Source organism: Ornithorhynchus anatinus, chromosome 1, assembly GCF_004115215.2.
Source record: "Ornithorhynchus anatinus isolate Pmale09 chromosome 1, mOrnAna1.pri.v4, whole genome shotgun sequence".
In the NCBI taxonomy this organism is placed as follows: domain Eukaryota; kingdom Metazoa; phylum Chordata; class Mammalia; order Monotremata; family Ornithorhynchidae; genus Ornithorhynchus; species Ornithorhynchus anatinus.
Genome location: NC_041728.1, coordinates 129822785 through 129839641, shown reverse-complemented (window position 1 = coordinate 129839641; position 16857 = coordinate 129822785). Strand labels below are relative to the sequence as shown.

Here is a 16857-nt window from a genome sequence, read left to right as displayed (position 1 = left end):
AGGGCCTGGGAGTGTCAGCCAGCCAGCCACCCTTCTGGCTGTACCTTGCTCTCAAATCTTCTGGCTTCATCCCCTCCCTCTTTTCCTCTGCTTTGGAACTCCTTCCTTCCCATAAGACAAACCACGGCTTTCCTTTGGGAGTCAGAGATTCTGGGTTCTAATTCCAGCTCCGCCAGTTGACTGCTGTATGACTGTGGACAAGTCACTTCGCTTTTCTGTGCCTCATCTGCAAAACGAGGATTCGATACCTGTTCTTCCTCCTACTTAGACCTCGAACCCTGTGTGGGACCTGATAATCTTGTAACCACCCCAGCGCTTAGTACGGTGCTTGACACAAACTAAGCACTTAAAACACCACAACTCTTAGGCTAGCCATAAGCAAGTTAATAATAATAATAATAATAATAATAATAATAATAATAATAATGTTGGTATTTGTTAAGCGCTTACCTTGTGCCAAGCACTGTTCTAAGCTCTGGGGTAGACATAGAGGAATCAGGTTGTCCCACGTGGGGCTCACAGTCTTAATCCTCATTTTACAGACGAGGGAACTGAGGCACAGAGAAGTTAAGTGACTTGCCCACAGTCACACAGCCAACAAGTGGCAGAGCTGGGATTCGAACTCATGAGCCCTGACTCCAAAGCCCGTGCTCTTTCCACTGAGCCAAGCTGCTTTGAATCGAGGCATTCCTGGACAGTTTTAGAAAAGACATGCAACTGTCTTGGAGACTCTAGTTGGCCTATCTGGCACTGATTTCCAGCCACTCTTGCTCACTTGAAATGCTTGGGCTTTTTTTGCATCCAAGCTTGAGGAAGCCCAGTTTCTATCCCTCACTCTTCCTAGAGTGTGATGGGCAAGTGACCTCGCGTTTTCCTATGGTCACCAAAATTGAGAGGGAAAGGGTACAAGATTGAGATGGTTAAGGCCAAGTCCCCCTTTTCCACCAAAAATGCTATACTGTCAGCTAAACCAAGTCACTCCCCACTCTGTGTATTAATAATAATAATGTTGGTATTTGTTAAGCGCTTACTATGTCCAGAGCACTGTTCTAAGCGCTGGGGTAGATATAGGGTAATCAGGTTGTCCCACGTGAGGCTCACAGTCTTCATCCCCATTTTCCAGATGAGGGAACTGAGGCACAGAGAAGTTAAGTGACTTTGCCCACAGTCACACAGCTGAAGAGTGGCAGTGTAGGTGGAGGTAGCCACACATCCGCCCCTTGAGAAAGAGCTACCGCTCCAACAGCTGGGGATGACAGCGGCTGGGGAGATTCTCCTCCGCTGCCCACCATGGCTGGCACGAATTGCAAGAGGATGATGAGAAGAGGAAATGTCTGCAGTGGTGGAGGGTGAACACTACCTCTTTCCTTTCCTCTTCTTGCCTTCTTTTTTCCCCCCTCTGCTCTGCCTTCCCTAAACCTTTCCTAGAGCTTAAACAGAAGGAGGGACCTTTAGTGGAGACTGGAATCAACTCCCACCTCCACGCCCGGGCAGAGGGCGATTCCTGAGTCTGAACATGTACATGGACTAGACTAGATCTCGTGGTGGCTTTAAAGCCCTCCATCAGCTCGCCCCTTCCTATCTTACCTTGCTGATTTTCTACTGCAACCCAGCACACTCACTTCACTCCTCTAACGCCAACCTACTCACTCTACCTCAATCTTGTCTATCTCATCTCACTGCCAACTCCTTGCTCACATCCTGTCTCTAGCTTGGAACTCCCTCCCCCTTCACATCACTATCCCCACCAAACAAGGCCTTATTGAAAGCACGTCTCCTACGAGGCCTTCCCCGACTAAGCACAGTGGCTCAGTGGAAAGAGCCCGGGCTTGGGAGTCAGAGGTCATGGGTTCTAATCCCAGCTCCGCCGCTTGCCAGCTGTGTGACTTTGGGCAAGTCACTTTACTTCTCTGTGCCTCAGTTACCTCATCTGTAAAATGGGGATTAAAACTGTGAGCCCCACGTGGGACAACCTGATCACCTTGTATCCCCCCAGCGCTTAGAACAGTGCTTTGCACACAGTAAGCGCTTAACAAATATTAACATTATTATTAAGCCCTCATTTCCCCTACTGCATTTTCCTTGCACTTGAGTTTGTACCCTTTTAGTCACCCTACCCTCAACCCCACAGCACTCATGTTTGTATCATTAATTTACTTTAATGTCTGCCTTCCAGTCTAGAGTTTAACCTCTTTGTGGGCAAGGAATACATCTACCAACTCTGTTGCACTGTACTCTTCCAAATGCTTAGCACAGACACAGTAACTGTCTGACTGACACACGCTTCTCTTCTCTCTCTCTCACTGATTTGTCCCATTACCATTATAAGTCATCAATGCCAGGGGTTGCAGATTTTTACGACTGTAATTACTGAGCGCTTACTAGGTAGGATGGAGGGGAGAGCGTGATCATGTCAGACATGAAGAGGGAGAGAGGCAGGATGTGGGCAAGGGGTTGGTGACAACATAAACAAGATCAAGGTACAGTAAGTTGGTGTTAGAGGAACTTTTCTGCCTTGTGACCTTGGACAAGTCACTTAACTTCTCTGTGCTTGTTACCTCATCTGTAAAATGGGGATTAAGACTGAGACCCGTGTGAGACATGGACTGTATCCACCCTGATTATCTTCTATCTACCCCAGCGTTTAGAACAGTGCACGGCACATTGTAAGCACTTAACCAATACCATTAAAAAAAAATAAGAATGAAGTGAACATGGTGGGTCGTAGTAGGAAATCAGTAAGGTAAGATGGGTGGGGTCGGGGCCAAGGTGCTAGAGTGCTTTAAAGCCAATGTTAAGGAGATTTTCCCTTTAAATAAAGAACACCCCACAGCATTTTTTTCATACCTTCAGGCCCCTTCTGAAGAGAAAAGTTGCTTGACGTATATCCTTTTGCTGACTTAATTTATATCCACTTCTGGTAAAGCTGCCTGTAACACTATTTCTGGAATATTAAAAAACAAAAATCCACAGTGAATGTTATCAGAATTAACACCTATATTCAAGAAGAAAAAGTCATCTAATTAACCTCAAATAAAAGTAAGAATTTAAGATGGAAGCCGAATTATTTTCACGGTTCAGTGCCATGAACTTCAGGTTATTAAATGTGAAGCAAGTGTGAACTCAATAAAACCAGGGGCAAAATCGTTAACAGTACAGTACTGGGCTACCTCTGCTGAAATTGCATTCATTCATTCATCCATATTTATTGAGCGCTGTGTGCAGAGCACTGTCCTAAGCGCTTGGAAACTACAGTACAGAAACAAAGAGAGACCAATCCCTGCAATCACATAGTGACCAAAGAACTCATCTGGACCAAATAAGGCTAATACGAACTCCGTGCCACCCAAATCTTATTCTGTATTTTAAAAATACTTCAAGCACGTGAGTGTCTACTCAAAGACCCAGGAGAGGGGCCTGTCTGGTGCAGATAAAAGTGCCCAGTAAACTGCTTTTTACCTTGCCAGATTTTGCAATTTTGAAGAGCCAAGAGATTTAGGGGATGTACAATGATGTCTTAACAACGGTTTGGGATAGCTATATTGTTATTGTTAAACACAGGAAACCCCATCGCTGAAAGCTTTCATATGACTGCTGTTCTGATTTTGGGATTCTTCTCTCCTTGATCTCTCACCTTCTGTTTAACTGATTACGTGTCCTGAGGATGGAAACTGGATGGCTTTGTACTTCATTTTGCCTCTGAAGATTTGTCTTCCTTTTTAGCACTGGAAACTGTTTTTGAGTGTTCTTTAAGAAATAAAAATAAAAGAGTTACTAGAGTTTCCCCTTTGAGTATGTGTTAATTAGCTGAAACTCTGCAATTTCAAAGTGCTCAGCTGCAGTTTGAGTATGTGATAGACCATTCCTCTGTACAAAGTCAAAAATGTAAAAAATAAATGAAGATAGAACAATTTTCCCTTTTAGGCTATAAATCAGTACTAATTTTTCACGATGCTTAGGTACACCTTTAAAATAAATAAGTGAACATATAAAAAAATTACATGCTTCACTGTAATGACAGAAGGCTTACATGGTAATTTCAAGGAATACATTTTTTAATTCAAGTATAGCCAGCTCTCTGACAATATGCGCTTCCCCTATATGTTTTGGATGGGAGGCTGCCAGAGAAATCCAGAATGCTTGTCAGATGACTGTCAGGATAGAACATGATGTTATGTCGGAAGAACCTGTTTGTGGGAATTGCATACTCTACTTCACATGTAAAAAGTAAGTTTTTATATATCCATTAGCAGAAACAAAGTTCTTGCTCGGACTCATCTTGGTGTTCTGAATAAAGTTATTTGGAACTCAATCATTAATCATGTTTAGGCACTATAAATCATTTAGGCTTAGGAAGAAGCGAGAGAATTTTCAGTGATTCGGGAAATTTCTGAAAATCGTCTTTCCTTTAGAATAGCGCAAGCCTAGAGAATTCCATTTCGTTTTTTTAAAGACATAAATGGCAGCAGTCTTAAATCCAATAACCAGATAATTGTCGTTTTTAGGTGGCATGACAATAATTCGATCAATCACTGGTATGTACTAAGCACTTACTATGGACACATTTACTGCCCGCAAGGAGCCTACAGTCTAGATGGCCTGCACTGCAATGAAAGGCAGAAAAACAGAATGTCCAAGTGGAAAGAGAATGGGCCTGCAAGACAAAGGACTTGGGTTCTAATCCCGGCTCTGCTCCTTGCCTGCTGTGTGACCTTCAGCAAGTCATAACATCCCTGTGCCTCAACTTCTTGACCTAACAGGAACCCCCAGCCTGGAACTTCCTACCTCCACCCACCTCAATCAATCATATTTTTTGAGCACTTACTGTGTGCAGTGAACTTTACTAAGCACTTGGGAAAGTCTGCTGTAATCTAGGTTGGTAGATATGTTGCCTGCCCACAAGCAGCTTACAGTCTAGACCCCAGCTCTGCCCATCTTCCAAGCCCTCCTAAAATCCCACCTCCTCCAGGAAACCACCTCCAGTTACTCCAAAGACCTCGGTCGAATCAACCCAATGGCTCCGCTTCGCACACGTATTTTAATTCTAACTTCAGCATTGATGCACCTATGCAGAGCTAACTGTATACTCATTTATTATTTCAGTTAGCTCTTCCTAAGCAAGTTGTGTTCTTAACTGTTCTACCCGCGTTTTTCTCCTGCTTTCACTATAAATAATTTTTTGTTGGTATGCCTGCCCCATTAGATTGTAAGCTCCTGGTAGAGAGGGAATACGTGTCATGTTTCTGTTGTACCCTCTCAAGCACATCTAACCCATGGGGCCTGTGGGGGGAGGAAGGGCTGGAAAGGCAGGTGGGATGTGGGCCAACTTGGCCTCCTAGCACTCAATCAGTCATTGCAATTTATTGAGCACTTACACTGTACTAAGGGCTACCTGGCCACATGCTTCATTAACAAAATTGAAACCATCAGGCATGATCTCCCTAAAACCTCCCCTCCAATCCCCCCTCCTCCTGTGCCATCCTCAATACCTCCGCAATACCTCAAGAGAACTCTCACCTCCTCTCCAAATCGACCCCCTCCACCTGCACTTCTGACCCCATCCCTTTGTACCTTATTAAAATACTTGCCCCCGCCTTCTTCCCTCCTTGACCACCAATTTCAGTCAATTCACTTTCCAACAGTTTCTTCCCCAGTACTTTCATTCAGCCAATTGTATTTATTGAGCACCTGCTGTATGTGTAGAGCACTGTGCTAAATGCTTGGAAGAGTACAATATAACATAACAGACTCATCCTTTGCCTATAACGAACTTACTATAGTATAGACATTACTATAAATAAAATTACAGATATGTACCTAAGTGCTGTGGGGTTGGGAGGGGGGAATGAATATAAGGAGCAAGTTGGGTGAAGCAAAAGCGAACAGGAGAAAAGGAAAAGAGGGCTTAGTCAGGGAAGGCCTCTGGGAGGAGACATGCTTTCAATAAAGCTTTGAGGGAGAGGAGAGTACTTGTCGGTTGCCAATGAAGAGGAAGGACATTTCAGGTCAGAGATACAATGTGAGGCAGAGGATGCTGCTGCTCTCCCTTCTTTGTAGTTTATTCACTTGGATCTGTGACCTTTGGGCATTTGATATTTATCCCACACTCAGCCTGACCGCATTTATGTACATAGCCATATATTATATATTATAAATTATTTATATTTGTGCCTGTCTCGCTTCTGGACTGTTAGCTCATTATGAGCAGGGAACAGGTCGACCATATTATACATTATTTATATTCGTGTCGGTCTCACTTCTAGACTGTAAACTCATTGTGAGCAGGGAACAGGTCTATCAATTCTGTTGTATTGTACTCTAGCAAGAGCCTAGTACAGTGCTTTGTACAAAATACTCAATAAATACCATCGATGATGATGATAGAATCTAATAAAAGTTGACAGACATGATTCCTGCCTACAAGGTTCTAAAAAATCTCATGTGGAGGGGCAGATATTATAATTAACTATGGCGCTTCTCCCCAGAGCTCCCCTGGATTGGCTCCTCCCCAACGCCTGGACCAAAAGCAGAGTGACCTGGGAGACAGAAGGACTAATCCCAGCTCTGCCACTTGCCTGTGTGACCTTGGGCAAGTCACTTCACTTTGCCGTGCCTCAGTTACCTCATCTGTAAATTGGGGATTAAGACTGTGAGCACCACGTGAGAGACAGATGGTGTCAAATTTGATTAGCTTGTATCTACTCCAGTGCTTAATACAGTGCCCGGCACATAGTAAGCACTTAAATACCACCCCCCCCAAAAAAATTAGATGTTGATTAGTTAAAAACTCTTGTCATGTGAACAGAGGTTTTTTGATAGTCTGTGTTAATCCAGTAAGGACGTTGTTGGTTATATAAACACACTGATCCAAACAAATCTCTTCAACAAATTTTAATCAAGTAAACATAATAAACAGGTGGGTGTATTGCTTGTCTAAGCTTCTTGGCTATTTTTCCAGGACGGATAGATAGCATTCGTGAGGGTGAGCATTTGCCTACTAAGCCAAGACACGGAAAAATTTTTGCCAGGTGAGAAAATCCACACAGTAATCTTGGTTTATTCATTTTTACTGCTAAAGGGCCTCCCGGAGGTGGGAGGCCAGTATGTGCAGCATGGCCTAATGGATAAAGCACAGGCCTGGGAGTCAGAAGGACCTGGGTTCTAATCCCAGCTCTACCATTTGTCTGTTGTGTGACTTGAGCAAGTCACTTCACTTCTCTGGGCCTCAGTTACCTCATCTGTAAAATGTGGATTAGCTTGTATCTACCCCAGCTCTTAGAACAGTGCTTGACACATAGTAAGCGCTTAACGAATACCGTCATTATCATTATTATTATTGTAATGATTTTTAAGAGAGCTTCATGGCTATGGTTTTACATATACCTTATTCTGGTATACGTCCCAGTAATGCTTTCAAAAAACCAAGAAGCTTATGTGCACCACCAAAAAAAAATAGCATTCTACACTATAGCAAATACCATGCAGGGTCTTGAACCAATTAGCTTCTTCTCGACTTTGCTTCCCACCAATGGCTCAATCACTTGAGCACCTATTGTGTGCAGAGTCCTTACAATAAGTGCTTTGGAGAGGACAATCCAACAGATTTGGTAGACATGTTCCCTGTCCACAACGAGCTTATACCAGTTGGCCTAAGTATTGTGGGCAGGAGATCACGTCTTCCAACTCTGTCGTACTGAACCCTCCCAAGCTCTCAGGACAGTGCTCTGCACACAGTAAGTGCTCGGTAAGTACCACTGATTGATGGATGTTGTAAATTAAAAGTCGAATTTCAAACACCCTCTCTCCTGCTGGGCTATGGCACTATGAGACTGTAGCGGTCACTTCAGCTGTAAATGGGTCAGGTATGTTAAAAAAATAAACGAAAAACCAAACCCTGTGTGCACTCTGCAATGTACTCCTGCTTCTGACTGCCGACTTACTCGGAGTACGATTAACGGAAACCAGGGGAAAGTAAAAACCACTGCATAAACCGCTATCACTATCATCAATTCCTTCACACAGATCCTCAGTCATGAGGTCTCAGGACCGAAGCTCATCCGTCCTCCTCAACGGGAGACGCCATCATCATCGATAAGAGGAGAAAATAATAATAATAGTAATGAAAACTCTGGTGTTTGTTAAGTGATTACTATATGCCAAGCACTGCGTTAAACCCTGGGGTAGATACAAGACATTAAGATTGAACACATTCCAATCTTTGTTCTACATGGGAGTCACAGGTTAAGGGGTGAGAGAGATTATTTAAACCTCATTTTAATAGATGAGGAGGCATGGAGAATTTAAGTGACCTGTGCAAGGTGACAGAGCAAGAAGGAGGCACAGCCAAGACTAGAATCTGGGTCCTATACTCTTTTCACTAACCCACGCTGCTTCTCTTACTGAACCTCTCTCGGACTGCTTTTTGGCTAAAACTCATCCTCTTCCCCATGAGATTCTGAAAAACCCAAACGTTGCCCCATTTAGGCATAAAGCCTCACATTTGCAGTGCATACTTTTCCGGCTGGCAAAAGGGATACCAGATTAAGTACGTCTGTTAAATTCAAGAGGAAAATGTCTCTGAAACTGCTATTTCAGTACCGCGTTCAACAGAAACCCTTTTGGCTTCTTACAAATTCTGTCCAAAACGTAAAACAAAAATGGATATGTTATAGAAGTGTCACATCTTCCTACCTTCTCACTTAACGGTGGTCGATTCAAAGGACTGATTCCTTTGCGAACCCCAGACGCTTTCTTAGCTGCCAACCCGGTGATAACGCCATAGGGACGCCTTTTCCCTGGCATCATTCGACTGTTCTGAACGAAACCTAGAAGGGAAGGAACGAGAGCAAGCTAGCCAACTGCATCTCCCCCCGAAGGGCAGCCTACACTTAAGAACCGGGAATCGCGGAAGCAGATCACTTACCAAGGAGTGGAGTCACTCTCAAATTCAGGAGAGTTAATAGGAAATCCAAAATAAAACATATTCTTGGAACCATGGGCTGGGAATGACTCTGACAAGGACGTGGACAGTTCCCATATTTAAGAGAATCACGTAAGGCTTGGTAGGGAACCGTAGGAAAAAACGGGAGGGACCGCCAATGCCCGCCACTCACAGAGGGAGCTCAACATAAGCTTAATCCTTAAATGGTAAAAGTGAAGAGTTTTCAACCAGAAGCGGCAACATTTATTATAACATGAGACAGTGCCTTTTCAAACCACGAGTCTCCAAATGGGTTTCAAGAACAGCTCCCATTAAGCAAGATGGGTGGACAAGCCTCTCCAGCTCGCTCAGGGCAGAATGGGATACTGATCACCTGCAACAAGGATAAAAAGCACCACCATCCTTCCTGTCTCACAAACCTGCAACCTTGGCGTTATCCTTTCCTCTCGCTCATTCAACCCACTACAGAACATTGCTAAAATCCACCCCTTCCTCTCCATCCAAAGTGCTACCATGTTAATACAAACACTCATCCTATCCCGCCTTGATTACTCTATCAGCCACCTTGCTGACCTCCCTGCCTCCTGTCTCTCCCCAGTCCAGTCCTTACTCTGCTCTGCTGCCCGGATCATTTTCCTTCAGAAACGTTCAGGCCATGCTTCCCCACTCCTCAAGAAACTCAAGTGGTTACCCATCTCCCTCCACTTCAAGAATTCCTCACCGTTGGCTTTAAAGCAGTCAATAACCCTGTCCCCTCCTATCTCACTTTGCTGTTCTCCTACTACAACCCAGACCACACACTTTGCTCCTCGACTGCTGACCGTCTCACTGCACCTTGATCTCATCTATCTCACCACTGACCTCTCGCCCACATTCTGCCTCTGGCCTGAAACACCCTCCCTCCTCATTCAGACAGACAATTGCTCTTCCCCACTTCAAGGCCTCACTGAAGGCACATCTCCCCCAAAAAGCCTTCCCTGACTAAACCCTCCTCTCCCCTTCTCCTACTCCCTTCTGCGTGACCCTGACTTGCTCCCTTTACTCATCCTCCCTCCTGGACCCACAGCACATATGTATGTATCTGTAATTTATTTATATTAATATCTGTCTCCCACGCTAGACTGTGAGCTCACTGTGGGGAGGGAATGTGTCTGTTGTTCTCTCCCGAATGCTTAGTACAGTGCTTTGGACACAGTAAATGCTCAATAAATATGACTGACTGAATAAGCAAAGATTGGGGACAAAGTACTATACTAATCACTTGGGAGAATACAACAGAGGTAAAAGACACGATCCCTGACCTCGTGTAGTGTAGACGGTAACTCCTAATGGAATGATAGGAAGTCAAAACCTCCAAAACCAAAATGTAATACGGGTCCATTTACTCCACTGGGATTTGGGGAAGGAGGGTCCTGGAGGATTCCTAACCAATAGTCTCTGAGCTTTCATTGGGGCTTCAACATTCATCTGTGAACCAGCTGAGAGAATGGGGACATTTCTTGATGAGAGAAGCATGCATTCTGTCTACACTCAGAACAGAGTCCCCACCAGCAGTGGTGACACCACTGTTTTTGCCCCAAAACCCTTTGGGCTGGACTGAGAATGACTGAAGAGCTTTTTTTATGGTATTCGGTATTATTTTACGGTATGGTATTCGTATGGTATGGTATTTATGGCATTTTACGGTATAAGTGCCAGGCACTGTTCTAAGCGCTGGGGAAGATACAGAGTAATCAGTTTGGACACCACCCATGCTCCACATGGGGCTCACAGTCTTAATACCTGTTTTACAGATGAGGCAACTGAGGCCCAGAGAAGTGAAGTGACTTGCCCAAGGTCCCACAGCAGCCAAGTGGAAGAACCGGGATTAGGACCCAGGTCTTTCTGACTCCCAGGCCCGTGTTCTACCCACTGGTCCACGCTGCTTCAAGAGCTGAGTTCAAACAGCGTTAAAAAGATACCAAATCGGATCATTCTGACTACTGGTTTTTTTTGAAGCCTCAACCTATGCCACTTGCCGGCCTGGACCCCAAGCAAAAGGCTCAGCTCCGTGGTCAAAATGGCAAAATTGGTCTGCGTGTCCAAATCCTTCTTCAAGAGGAGCTTCTGGCCCAAATCTGGATCATTGTTTGGCAATATAAAGAGTATTAGATTTTCCAAATCATTAGAAATGGCACTAACTTTTCTAATGAGATACAAAATCTAATACTCTTTATGTTGCCAAACAATGATCAACTGCACAGTTCTCCAGCAAGGGGGGGGGGGGCAAGGGGATGTTTACGTTCTTGCAAAACCGGGCATTAAAGGGAACTTGTGCTACAGCACTCATCCATTCCAACATCTCACGTGCACACCAACTGCTTCTTCCGACACCTCGGAGTTCATACCCAAATGGGCTCAGGCTGCACAAGTCTTCTCTAATTCCCTAAGGTTCTAGCCAGAACACATATGGAAAACACATGTGAGGGCATAACTGAGTTTCTAGAAAAATATTTAGGTGGATGGTTAAGATGCAGAATTTAATTTAATCCAAAAAGAGAAAGGCATTTTTCTACCGGCTTATTTAGCTCTGTGAATTGGGACTGCTCAGAATCTTTCAAAAGAAGTAACTTTTCACACAAGGGTATTCTTCCACACTTACCAGTCTGCTGTTGGATTCCCCATCTGGTTCCTCTCATTTTGAGTTGGCGCGCACCATTCTGCAGAAACTTTCTTTTTAATTGGGGGTAATTCTGTTTTCTTCCTTCCTTCTTATTCAATTTAATGATATCATCTGTGGGAGAAAATGAATATTTTTTCATGATTTGATCTACTGACTCTTAACTAAGGCTTCGTTAACCGTACCCCTCTATTCCTCTCCTCCCTTCTGGTTCCAATCTCTGCATCTCCAGGTCCAGAGTAAAGAGCATGATTATGGCTTTGAAAAAAATAACAGGAAAGGCACCAACTATCTTGAAGATCACATCAAGAGCTAGACTGAGTCAGGCCACTAATCCATCCGGCCCAGTACTCAGACATCTGCAGTGGCACAGGACAACTGGAGTCAGTTCTCGGCTGCCTTGTGTCCAACCTGATTAGAAAAGTACCTAACACCCCGAAGTTTCTCCTTTCAAAGCTCACCTAAAGTCGTTTGGCACATTTCCCCCTAATAACTCATTACAGGCTTATCAAAACCTTTCCTGAACCTTTCCTCCTCCTCCACAACTTCCTCTGGGGACAAATTCCATTTTGCCACCCAACTTACCCCGCTGCCCCCACTCAATGCCGTCACAGGGTCTGGCAACCCAAGAGAGTAGTTATGCTGACAAAAAGGGAGAGGAGGAGAGGGCTGAATAAAGAGGCTAGGGCTCATGCTATTCTCCCATGGAAGTCCAGCTCCCGTGCAACATCTGTCCTGCAGCCCCACGGGGGGGCACCGGCCCCACAAGGCAGGATGCCTCAAACCAGCCTGACCTGCTCCCTGGGGATCAGATGGGGACCGGAAATGGGGCCAAGATGGTGGCAGCTCTCCTTGTGTTACCCACCACCGCGCCACTTGCTCCTCAGCCTCACTCCGGAACCAAGCAAGGTGCTTCGGTCTCTACCGGAGCCTAGGGATACTTGTTGCCCCTGGCCCGGCTCGGAGGCTTAGTGGCTGCTCAAGTAACAAGTGAGTGAGTGAATTTAACCTCTGGCCAACTAGAGAACCCGACGAGGTTTCCAGGAATGAGCTGGGGATGACTGGGGGCTCCTCTGCCCTCACCCCAGACTTAGAATCCAGCAAGGGACCCTGCGAGTTCCTCCCGCCTCCAGGGACTAGCCAGAAGCTCTCTGCACCCCATCAGGCACCGGCAAGGATTCTTTATAAAATTCTCCACCACACCTCCGGCTCATTTAAATGACTCTGCTTTTCCACAAGACTCTGGAGCCACCAAGGGGAAACTCTTCTATCTCTGGAAGTCAATAACCTTCAAATCCTGGCCTCCTTACGCCCTTGGAGCTTGACAACCTTAGGGCTCTGACTCAAGTTCAGCCCTGCATTTAAAATGAAGAGGGGGCACCTCTGGGGACTGTCTCAGAGCCCACTTCGTCCTCTCCAGCAGCATAACCAAAATGGCCACTGAAACAGCACCCATCCTGAAAAAAGCTCAGGGCCCCAGTTATTGACCAACATGCCATTCAGTGACACTCTTGCCAAGAGTTTCCAATGAGTACTATATGAGTACTATATCGCATTCATTCAAAAAGAACTCTCCTGCAGGGGATGGAAAGTCCTCAATCTTTGTGGATGACTGTCAGAGATGGTCTCTCAAATGCCCAGCAAAAGCTGCTGTCCACCCCTGGAAAAGGGGGAAAAAAAATGAGCTGGTCAGGTGACTCCAGAATTAGATGCGAGATGCGATTGTCCTTCAGGTTCAAAGACACTACTCCAGGTGAAGTTCACCCCCGAGTTCACATGTGACTGAAAAGGCCAATGCGGGACCCTAGTCCAGGTTGCATGGGTGCACACAAAAGCTGTCCCCGGTGTGCTGTCGTGCCTGCAGCACCTGGCCATATTTGCTCTGACCTCCTTGACGCATGATCCTCACGAAGTTTCTGCTCAAAAGGAGTGACTCCATTCTTGATTGCCAAGCGTCCCACTGACCTGGCACCATCGTCCGAGGCTCTTTCCTTACTTTCGATTTCCCAACTTCAGCTCTCTAGAGCCATTGTTTGGGTGTCCTACTGTCAGTCACATTTCTCACTCGTCGCATAACTCGATACCGGGAGACTTTGTTCCAGAACTTCCCTGCTGGTGTTTCTGCCTTGTGATTTGAGATCAAGCATAGCCCTTTAAGGACGCCGATGGAGCTGCTCAAGGAGACGGATATGGCGTGCTAGGGGAGCCTGGGTCTCCCAGCCACAGAGAAAGCTGGGCGGAGTTACAGCTTTGTACCCGTGCACACATTTATTTGGTCTGGAGTCCGATATCACGCTGCGGCTGCTCCACTCCGCTCCGTAGCTGGCCAAAAAGCACGCTGGTCTTCTTCGTTTGGTTGTCTATTGCCCTATTAATGCATCATGGTCTGTCTGCTGGGTGGGTAACAAAATTCTCACACCGTTTAGCTCTATATCGCCAATACAGGTTGTGGATTGGGGATGTGGCCTTCCCCGTTGCCGGCTCATGCGTTAGCTTGGTTTTCTTATGGGTCCGTAATGCCTGTGCTGACTCAGTGGAGCCCTTATCAATCACCTGCATGTCTTCTCGGGTGTGTGACTAGGATGATCACCTGCCTACAGCAACTCTTCAGTGACTGTCTCCGGCTCTTTGGATAATGCTCCGAGACCGCTGACATGCAAGTTCCCTAGAGGAGCAGAAGCACATCCTATCACCCGTATCCCAATCTCGTTCCACTCCCCAGCAAGGCTGCTTAGAATAAATTGAACTGGAATAACCTCACTCTACATTCTTGCTTTACCCGACCGGCGATGGAGATGGACAGAACGGGGACCCCCATCTCAGACCGAGCCGGCCATGCCATCGTAAAGTAGTCGAAGAATCTTATTACAGCCTTTTCTGGACCGCCAAATTTACTGAGCAGTTTTCCGGAGTTCCGAGGTACTGATGCTGCCAAATGCTTTAGAGAAGTCTATGACTCCCATTTCAGGTTTTAGTGCTGTACTCTGATCTTCTCCTGTACAACTCATGGGGCAAAAATGAGGTCTTCTATGCCACGCTGTGATGTGATGCCTTTCTGTGATTCCGGGAGCAGTCCACAGACGATATTCTTTACTAATCTGGCTAGATCTTGCCAGCGATGGAGAACAGTGAGCTGTTTCGGTAAATCAGTCTTTCACCCTTCTTCTTAAAAGTGGTGATAACGGTGGCATATTTGAGTTCCTATCACAATTCTTCGCTCTTCTCTATATTGAAGAGGAGATTAGATAAGTGTCTAAGCTGTGTGTCCCTTCCGTGCTTGTGGAGTGTGTGGGCATGGCACCGGTCTTCAAGACTGAGTGTTAAGATGTCATCCTCCATAGTTAACACAAATGCTATGTCTTTGCTTGCTGGAAGGTTTTTTTTTTCCTTTTTGAAGGGTCTCATCTTCAATTAGAAAGTGGGCTGAGAATAGTAATGAAGTGTTTTGCTGTCTTTTCCAGACTCCCTTCTTGCCTGAGAGTCTGAACTCTCTTTTCTTGAGAGGTGCTGTGATACAGGGCCATATAATGTCCTCAACAATGTGTAGGAACCTAAGGAGGAGGCCTTTGCTGAATAAAGGAAAAACAAGTAGTCGCAAATTCAGCTGTTTTACACACCAGAACACAAGCACGCCCGTCTCTGCTCTACCACCTAATTTGATTTACACAATTTGGATATACCACGATTGAAGAATCAGAGCAAGCCTTTTCTTATATATCACAATCCCAAGGTGGTGCACGGAAATTCGAAGGAGGAGGAAAAGTCGGTGCTCCTGCAAGTGGCACACTGACCAAAGCGTGATGCTGCTATGCTTCAATCAGGCAAAGGTATTTAGTGCTTACTGTGGAAGAGAACTGTACTAAGCGCTTGGGATAATACAATATAACAAGTGTTGGAAGAGCCATTCCATACCCACAGAGAGCTTACAGGCTGTGGGGAGCACTTCCGCTTCAGCCTTATAGTAGAGTACCTTAGTTTTTTTACAACTTCATACTGACTGAAATACAGTAGAACCGCAGTGAGTGACAAATAGGTTTCTGCTAATGCTACTCGAAAGAATAACAGAAGAATTTGCATCGACGCATGTCAAGTCTGGTGATTTTCTTTTTAATGGTACATGTTAAGAGCTTCCTCGTACCAGATGCCATACTAAGCACTGGGATAGATAGAAGATAATTAGGTCAGGAGACAGTTCATGTCCCACATGGAGTTCACAGTTTAAGTATCTCTGACCCATTTACCTCGCAACTGCTGAATCTATGTGATTTTTCCATAATACAAGGCTCTTCAAGAACACATCTCACCTATTACAGGTGAACTCCCTGAACTTTTGAAACTCGCTCACACTGCAACAGTACATGTAACCCATTTGAAGGGGAAGGATTTGAAACACTCCCACGCCCACCCTTCTGCAGGAATGAAGGATGGGAGAAAAAATACTTGAAAATGTTTTGGAATGTTGAGGATTTTACTGTTTCAAGACCGGGACGGGGAGGGTCCCAGTAATTTTAAAATGTACTAGACTTCCTCCCCTACATTGTTTCAAATTTAAATTTTTCGGACCTTGCCGGTGCTGTGCAACACAGTGCTGTTAACAAAAGTATGTGCTCAACAGTCAGTCACAATGATCTTATTTATTGAACACTTACTGGGTGCCGTGCACTGTACTAGATGCTTGGAAGAGAACAACATAACAGATTTGGCAGACATATTCCCTGCCCACAAGAAGCTACAAATATCACTACTAACAATTCCCTATTATATCTACTGATGCAAGTTACTAGAAATACGAAACAGATCAAAATTCTGTATTTCAGGAAATCCTGCAACCTTACACTTGGATTTATACCCTTTATTCACCCCATCCTCAGCCCCACAGCACCCATGCACATTTCCATAACTTATTTTAATGTGTCTCCCCAACTAAACTGTATGCTCCTTGTGGGAAGGGAATACGTCTACCCTCATATGGTATTCTCTCAAGTGCTCTGGAAACAGTAGGCGCTCAATAAATTACTGATTTCCCAACCTCTCAGACCAAATACTCCCTTCAATATACGAGGAAAAAAAAAGTGTAATAAAATACTGAGAACAACAGAGTCTTACCCTGCCTTTTAATGAATCAAAAAAGATGGTGGGAATGGCAAATATCCTTTCTAGTATATTGTTATATCTCATCTTTTTCTTTCTCTCTCTCTCTTATGCTATTTGTTAGGTGCTTACTGTGTATCAGGCACTGTACTAAGTGCTAGAGTAT

The 16857-nt window shown here is 45.0% G+C and overlaps 1 protein-coding gene across 1 annotated transcript in view; it reads right to left on the bottom strand.

Annotated features, from left to right (window-relative positions):
- The window catches only part of FYTTD1 (forty-two-three domain containing 1), a 41228-nt gene that overhangs the window by 15783 nt on the left and 8588 nt on the right, over positions 1–16857 (bottom strand). Inside the window, exons 2-5 of the mRNA XM_029062039.2 lie at positions 11583–11714; positions 8692–8825; positions 3635–3747; positions 2848–2944 (exon numbers count right to left, since the gene is read on the bottom strand). Coding sequence (XP_028917872.1) covers positions 2848–2944; positions 3635–3747; positions 8692–8825; positions 11583–11714 — 476 coding nt within the window. The remainder of the gene's footprint in view (positions 1–2847; positions 2945–3634; positions 3748–8691; positions 8826–11582; positions 11715–16857) is intronic.